Here is an 8,368-nt window from a genome sequence, read left to right on the forward strand (position 1 = left end):
AGAGCGGTCAGCCCATGTGGGCCTGGGGCACAGCTTGGGGTGCAGCTGGATGACCCTCTCCCCCATAGTTACATCTGCCTCTGCTGCCTGGGAGGGGCGTGGTGATCTTGGAGCACAACCTTGGTACTACCTTGGTGCCTTCCACCACCTGAGGCAAAAAGGCTAGTTGTTATGGGGCTCAGGCTGTGAGTGCCCTTCCGGCCCTTCTGAGTTTCATGGGCTGGAGCAAACCCTGGGTACCAGCCACTGATCTCTGCTGCACTCAGAGGCTCTTTCCCTTAGGAATATAAGGCAGGCCTTGGCCCACATTCCCTGAGTTTTGTGTTACACTTGGTTTACTCTGGTCAATGTCCATCTTGGGCCTCAGTAAGTTTCAGAGTAATGGATCTGGATTGGATGTCTTTTGGTCTGGATAGCTTTGGGGTGTCACACACGCTAGACTGAATTCCCCATGTCCAGCAGCCTTCCTCAGCTCTTCTTGGGCTCTGGGGGAGGCTTTTTTGGGGACTCATGCCATTTCTGTCCCCTACTCATGAGGGATAGGCCTCTGAGAAGTAATGCTGGGAGGCAAGTAGCAGTGACCAGAATGGCCCTTGGTGCCGCACCTGGTCCAGGTGTGTCCACACGCTCTTCTTCCTGCTCTGCAGTAACCGTCATCTGTGCCGCCCCTGGTGCGGACGGGGCCTGGTGGCGAGCTCAAGTGGTTGCTTCCTACGAGGAGACCGACGAGGTAGAGATTCGCTACGTGGACTATGGTGGATACAAGAGGGTGAAAGTAGACGTGCTCCGGCAGATTCGGTGAGTGGAGACCCCTCCGGCACAGTCCTGCTTGGTGCCAGAGTGTGGTTCACTTCTACCCAGCCTCGGATGAGGGTTCATCCTTCCCTCTGGCTGCCTACTATGGTTTAGCAGTCTAAGAAACCAAACTGGGTGACTCACCTTAGCCAAATGGGTTTGAAGGCCTGTCTTGTGGAAGAAACCCCCAAGCATCAGACACGGAGAGGGAGACAGGCTCCCTTTTGAGGCTGATGCAGGAGGGCTGCCCGCCTGCATTCCGGTGTACCGTGAGCTGTGGCCTGCCACGTCATCCTGGGGCATGGGTGTCACTGTGCTAAGCAGAAGGTAGATATAACTGACTGGCAATGGAGTCGGCCTTCGAGTCTGAGTTAACTTGTCCCTTTCTTGGCTTTCCAGGTCTGACTTTGTGACCTTGCCATTCCAGGGAGCGGAAGTCCTTCTGGACAGTGTGATGCCCCTGTCAGGTAACAGGTGGGGCCTCTGGCCTGGGGTGGGCAGTTCCGAGCAGAGGTCTTCCTTAGAGTCTTGATTTCACCTGGGGGGTTTATTCAAATAGTCGCCACCACCATCAGAGTTCCTGGTGGAATAGTTTGGAATTGGGGCCAGGGCCTGAGAACTTGCATTTCTCTCAGGTTCCCAGGTGAAGCTAGTGCTGCTGCATCATAGACCACTTTGGGGGGGTCCACTTTTCTAGACTTAGGGGTCCAGCATTAAGAGGCTTTCAGCTAAAGCACCTTCCTGAACATAGTCCAGACTTGGAGAGGGCATGTGCTGGGTCAGCAGCCCTGCTTAGCTGGGTCACAGATGCTTAGGAGCACCCTGGGGACTTTGCTCTCACTCATGCTGTCTGGTGTCAGACTGAAAGCATTACCAGAGGAAAGAGGGCTGGCGTTACGTAGCCTCCATTCTCTTCTCTGAAAATGGGGAAAAAATGGGGATGGCACCTGTCTTTCAAGGCGGCTGTACAAATTACAAAACCCCAGGGACTGGTGTGTGGAAGGTGGTCAGATAGCAGCTATGCGTGGCTGTAGGTTTGTGTTCACTCGTCACACTCTTCCCAGGTTGGCCCCCGTGGGTCTTGTTCTTGCTTGTCTGCAGCAGTGTGAGTGCATTAGAAACAGTCCCGAGTAGCTGGAGTCAGCCAAAGCACCCGGCAAGGTCTTGGAGTTTTTCCTTCCTTGCTCTTGCCCAACCTTTCTCTCCATTTCTGTCCAACTGAATGATCTGTCCCAACCCGCTGAAACTCTCCCTCCTTCATGAGACTTTCCCGCACCTTCAGAAACACCTGCCTCCCATTCCTCCCACTTCTGCCTTGGGTCTGTTCTCCTTGCTTCTCTAACAGCCAGAGCAGAATGCGGCCTCAGGGCCTCCTCCACTAGACAGCGACTGCCCATGCGCAGGGCCGGCTGTCTGGATTTGCATTCAGCTGCGCACTCTGGGAGCCGGATAACTTCTGGCGATTGGCCTCTACCTCAGTGTTCTCACCTGTAAAACGGGCATGACATCTCTCTTCTAGGGTATTGCTGATTTGGTGGAAGAGCTCAGCACTGTTGGTTCCCAGATGGGTGGGGGTGATATTTCCACTGAAAACAGGTTCCCTCCTTTGTCCTCTGTCATTCAGAGGGTGGCACGCATCTGGGATCCTGTGTTTATCCACTGGTGTCTTGTGGAGGTCTAAGATCTACCTGACAGGTGGCTCCCATGAGCAGTCTCAAGTCCCTGCAGCATCTGAAACTTCCTACTCAGAATTCTGTGACGTTCGGGTTGCGTGGGTGACAGGAGCGCTTTGCCTCAATGAGTGTCTAAATGCTGCTTTTCCTTCTCCCTGCCAAGATGATGACCACTTCTCACCCGAAGCAGACGCAGCGATGAGCGAGATGACAGGAAACACGGCGCTTCTGGCGCAGGTGTGTGCTTGTGGTTGGCGGTGGGGCCAGCTGGACTGGGTCAGTGGGGAGCTGCCTGCCTCGCTCAGTTAAGAATAGACCTTTCAACTCCTTCCTTTCCGTGGCAGGACACTCGGGTCAATGAGCGGCTTCAAAAAGAGGTGTTCAGCTGGGCGTCGGGGTGGTTGCCTATGATTCCTGCTGTTTGGGGGATTGAGGGCAGCCTGGGTGACTTGGTGAAACCTTGTCTCCAAATTAAAAGAGGGCTGGGATGTAGCTCACGGTGGAGCACTTGCCTAGCGTGTGTGAGGCCCTGGGTTCCACCTCATTGCCTCAAAGAATAGAAGTAAAAGAGGTACATGGGGCAGCTTTACACGTTTCCTCCCCCCTCCTCTAGGTGACAAGTTACAGTCCAACTGGCCTTCCTCTCATTCAGCTGTGGAGTGTGGTTGGAGATGAAGTAAGTCCTGCCCTTCTGTTCAAATTGCCATGCCAGCCACAGTGTGCTGCCTGGCACTGGCTCTGGCGTTGCTTCCTCCTCACTAAGTGGAGGATATAATGATAAGCCAGTGCACCCGGGGACACTCTGGGTGCCATGATTGGGGTGGTGTGGGAGGGTCATCTGGTGGGTCCCCGGCCAGGGGTGCTGCTTAGCATCCTGTAGTGCCCAGAACGTTCCCTCGCAGAATTATCCGAAGTCATTAGTGCCGCGGTGGAGAAACCCTGCCCTAGGCCTTCTGAAGCTTAGGTGTCCTCAGCCTATTAAAAAGCCCAGCCTCGTGCCAGAGGAGCCGCAGAACACTGAATGGGGTAGCCCCTGTTGGCGTCAGGCCCTGCATGGCGATGGACACTTGGGAAGGAGACTGTGTTGGCTTGAGAATGGCCCCAGGCACCATGGGAAAAGCTCTCAAGGGAACTTTGTTTTCTAGGTGGTGCTGATAAACCGGTCACTGGTGGAGCGAGGCCTCGCGCAGTGGGTGGACAGCTACTACTCAAGCCTTTGACCCCGGCTCCTGAGCCACTTCTTGAGTCTTTTTTGCACTGTTGAAATTGGGCTTGGCACTCAAGGCAAAGATTTAACATCAGAGTAATAAACATCGTCCTCTCGAGTCCTCTTTTTCCCCTTCTGTAGGTCCTATTGAGAAGACATTTCCTCTCCAAGGGAAAAGGACAGAACGGCAGGTTCCTTTCAAAGCCATTGGATGGTGTTTGACAAGCCAGCTGGCTCGACCTCGTTGACCTAAGCTGGTTAAATGAAACATTGAAGAGAAGCGGTCTCAACCAGGTGTCTGTTCCCCTCCGTTCATTCCGTCTTCTTCCTTCCCACCCTCTCCACCAAAACTCCACAGACTCCAGCAGGCAGGCCACAGGCCATGTGGTGTGGCTTGCTGCAAAGGGTTTCTTTTACTTCAAAGTCTTTCTTCAGGGAACCAGCCATGGACTGACTGACTGGTACCAGTTCCCTGTACGGCTCAACATAAATGAATTGATGGTGTTTGATCAGTTTTTATACACTTCCTCTAGGTTTCTGGAAACCCAGACTTTTTTAATGCAGGTGTAAATAATGGAGCAATCGTCACACCTCTAGCCCTTGTGATTGGGAAGGGGAACTGTTATCTTGCCAAGCCTGGTTGTAATTTATAACCATTTTCTATTTGTGCAAACTCTGTAAATATATGTTTAAAAATGTATTATTTTGTACAAGATACACTGGAGAACAAAGGGAACTCAAGGTTTTTCCACACACTTCACCTGTAAGTAGAAGTGAATCCTGTAGAGGGCGGCTGCCAATCCTGGCTCCTCTTCTGGGAATTCCAGGGGTTCCTGCATATTGGACAGGTGGCCGTCTGGGATAGATTGTCATTTGGGGATTTTTTTGCTGTACACACTTGTTTAAAAAAAAAAAAATAATTCATTGAATACCTTGTAGTGGTGTGTTTGATTCTTTTTTTAGGCTGGCTTCAGCATTGTGCAATTTAAGACTAAATGATATAAATAACTTGAGCTTATATAAATCTTGAACTGTATAAACTATAACTTTGAGTCTTTTTTTTTCCCAGTGGTGAAAAATATTGGGGGGAGGGGTGGGGAGTGAAGAGGGTGGTTGTGCGTGGGGTGGACTGGAGGGTCCAGCAGTGTGCTCCCCAACTGAAGGAGACCCCAGTTCCTTTTTTTTAGTTGTAGATGGACACATACCTTTATTTATTTATTTATTTTAGCGGTGCTGGGGATCGAACCCAGGGCCTTGTGTTTGCAAGGCAAGCACTCTACCGACTGAGCTATCTCCCCAGCCCACATACCTTTATTTTTATTGATTGATTTTTATGTGGTTCTGAGGCTCGAACCCAGTGCCTCACATGTTCAGGCAAGCGCTCTACCGCTGAGCCACAACCCCAGCCCAGAGGCCCAGTTCTTTGAAGACAGTTTGGCTGAAATTGTCTCTCTGGCCTTTTCCCATCTCCTTGCCCCACCAGGTGGCAGCCAAGCTTTGACTTCTGCCATTGAATTTCTGAAGAGCCAGATTTCTATGCAAAGCTCTGATTTCTGACACCAGTTAGTTGTGCAGTCTGTGCTTTAGTAGATCAGATCAATGATGTCATTTAGTCTACTTCTGTGATAAGGCTATAGAAATGCACATTTTTAAGAGAGCAGAAGTAGGTACCTAGGCTTGATTCATTGTTCCCACTGCCTTGGGCAAACTACCCAGCCAATGTCTCCCTAGATTTGGCCCATGCTGCCTGTGCTGTGCCCACACTGCAGGGCAGCAGAGAGTAGAGATGGCCTGAGGGATTTTAGGCAGAAGATATATCCTCTGGAATTCTCTCTGGTGACCAAGCAGCCCACCTCCTGCCCCTTCTTGGAGCGTCTCCCAGTCCAACCCAGCCCAACCCAGCAGGCTTAGCTGTCCTCGAGTTCTGCTGTGCCCAAAGGCTGCAGCCGCCTGGAGTCTGACAGGGAGTTGTCCTGTCTTCCCTTCAGTTTCCTTCCTGGTATAATCTCTTAAGGCAATCAAATCTCAGAATGTCCCTGTTATCCAGAGCTGGGCCCCAGCAAGCTCTTCCGTTGTGTCTGCTGTTACCCCTGAGTCCTAGTGGTCATTGGGTGTGACTTCGGCCACACCTTGCAACACCTGGGTCTGAGCCTCAGGTACACAGTTCAGCCTTGCCACAGTACAAGGGTGTCTCTGGGGCCCTCAGACACATTTGAGGAGAGCTGGCAAAGCCTGCTGTACAGTTTGGGCTTTGAGGGGTCTTGAGCTGACAGGATTCTGGACAGGGAGGAGGGTGTGGGAGGTTGAGGACGGAGACTGAAGCTCAGGCACTCCTGACAGGACAGAAGAGCTTCCTGTGGGATGGACGAGGTGATGGAGGCAGGATCCTCAGGTAAGGCCCTGGCGGCGTGGTGGTGGGAGCAGAGGTGAGGGGCATGGGGTCTTATTCTTTGTGAATGGCTTCACGAAACATGGCTCAGAATTTGGGGGATGAAGCAAGTTGGAAAATGGCGAAGGGCAATTATTCTTTGAACAAATTCTTCCTAGGTTGCTTTTGATTAATTTCCAGGGTTCTGAAAATTGATTTGTGGCCATTTCACCAGAAAGTTTGTTGCTTTTATCAAAGAGCTAATTTGTGGAGTCCTCTGGGCAAGTTACATTTTAGACACACTTCCTTCTAATTAGTCGTGGGCCATCCAGGAGGTCTTGGTACCAACTGAAAATGTGTGAAAGAAGCCGGCACTGGAGAGATCTGACCATGGGGTGAGCAGAAGAGCTATGGAAAGCTAGAGATTCTTCCTGTTCCCATTCAGGTGTTTGTGTCCTTGGGCACCCAATAGGTGTAGGAGGAATGGCCGGTTCTAGGGGAGGCTGGGTTCTGAGGTTCTTGCTGGACCATGTACAACCTTGGTTATGCCATGGACCAAGAGGACATTTCTAACCATGACAGTCTTAAGGTTGAAAGAAGATAAGTGCTCACTCTGTGCTCAGTGGTACTTGATCCTCAGGACAACCCGGAGAGGCAGGGACTCCTGCACAGATGAGCGGACTGACCCTAGCAATAAAAGACAGTGACCTAGATAGTGATCTACAGTTGGAACAATGCTGAGTGAGAATCAAGGTGACCAGTGTCCCTCTATCGGGGCGTGGATTCATCTTGCCTCAGTCCGTGGCTCCTAGGAAGTGCCCTGGTGGTTAAAGGGTCAACCCAGAGAAAAGTTTTGAAGCTTAGAGTGGGGGGAAAAAAATGCCATGATGGGAGAGAGAAATGATTTTGCTTATGTGAAAGTTTAAAAGTGAACTAACATGAATAAACCCAGGAAAAACCTGCAGCTTCTGGGCCAAAGGTCAATGTTTGTAAGGTTTAATGTTCTAGAAGAAAATTGAATCTCCACTAAAATACATCATAAAGGAAATGGACAGAAAATAGAAAATCTGGATGTGTTTCTAGACCAGTGCTGTCAAAACACAATGGGAACCACAGGTGTAAGATTTTCCAAGCGCCTCAATAAAAAAAAAAAAGTTAATTTTAATAGTTTAAACCAATATCATTTCAGCATGTGGTAGACATGGGAAAGTTGTATTTTTTCATACTATGTTATGCTCCTTCATTCAAAAAGGCCCATGAATGGAATTTTCTCATCACTGTAAATATCTTTGGTATTCAGTTTGGTGTTTTTTGTTTTGAAGTTAATATCATTTTTCTCTGTCACTTCAGGTGGGTGGCATATAAATAGAACATTGCCTTTTTTTTTTTTTTTTTTTTTTAATTTTAAAGGGAAATCTCTTTTTCCTTCAGTACTGGAAATTGAACCAGGGTCTCATATGTGTGAGGCAAGTGCTCTACCACTGAGCTACATCCCGAGTCTTTTAATTTATTTAATTGTGACACTGGATCTTGCTAAGTCGCACAGGTTGGCCTTAAACTTGCCTCTTTGAGTAGCTGGGGTTATAGGTATTAGGTATGCACTACCTATATTAGGAAAAAACCTAATAGATGAACCCATTTATTGTGATCACTGATAAAATGTTATTTGCCATTTCATTCATTTTCCTATTGAATGTTTTTTGCTTTCTTATTTGCTTAAGTAATTTATTTCCCCTGTGGTAAATTTAGCTTTCAACATCTTATTTCTTGTTACCAATAAACAGTTTTAAAGTTTTAAAAATATTTGTACTCACATTTATTTCATGTAGCAAAGCCTTCCTTTCTTCCTATTCTGAGTACAGAAAAACTCGGCAGAAAGTCTGATTTCTGGCCATCTTCCTATGAGAGCATTGCATGTGTGTGTGCCCTCACGCACACTCACATCTACCCAATTCTCTTGTCTTGGGTTTTGATAGAGAATTCTGAACCATATTCTAGATGATTCTATCTTTTCTTAGAAAACTTCTTTTCACAAATGGATCTATCTCAAGAATGTTTGAATGGGACCTTAAACTTCAATCAGTGTTATTATGAAAAGCATTTTGGCCCAGCTCGGCCTCTCCAGTGTGTTGTTCCCAAGTCCTTTGTGTTGACTCACCTTTCCTCTGGAGCCCATCCTTGAATATTTTTGTGGTTAGAACACAATGGGTCCTCGCTGGGCGCAGTGTGGCCCACCTGAAACCTCAGTGATAGGAGGCTGAGGCAGGAGAATCACAATTCAAGACCAGCTTCAGCAACCTACCGAGACCCTGTCTCAAACATAGA

At 48.9% G+C, this 8,368-nt stretch overlaps 1 protein-coding gene across 2 annotated transcripts in view; it reads left to right on the top strand.

The window, feature by feature from the left end:
* The window catches only part of AKAP1 (A-kinase anchoring protein 1), a 53,874-nt gene extending 49,237 nt beyond the window's left edge, over positions 1-4,637 (top strand). For both annotated transcript variants that reach the window (XM_079131373.1, XM_079131372.1), the window contains 5 exons: positions 648-798; positions 1,195-1,262; positions 2,632-2,705; positions 3,082-3,144; positions 3,614-4,637. In XM_079131373.1, coding sequence (XP_078987499.1) covers positions 648-798; positions 1,195-1,262; positions 2,632-2,705; positions 3,082-3,144; positions 3,614-3,688 — 431 coding nt within the window. In that variant the 3' untranslated portion in view covers positions 3,689-4,637. The remainder of the gene's footprint in view (positions 1-647; positions 799-1,194; positions 1,263-2,631; positions 2,706-3,081; positions 3,145-3,613) is intronic.
* The last annotated feature ends 3,731 nt before the right edge of the window (positions 4,638-8,368 follow it).

Source organism: Sciurus vulgaris (genome assembly GCF_902686455.1).
Source record: "Sciurus vulgaris genome assembly, chromosome: 3".
Lineage (NCBI taxonomy): Eukaryota > Metazoa > Chordata > Mammalia > Rodentia > Sciuridae > Sciurus > Sciurus vulgaris.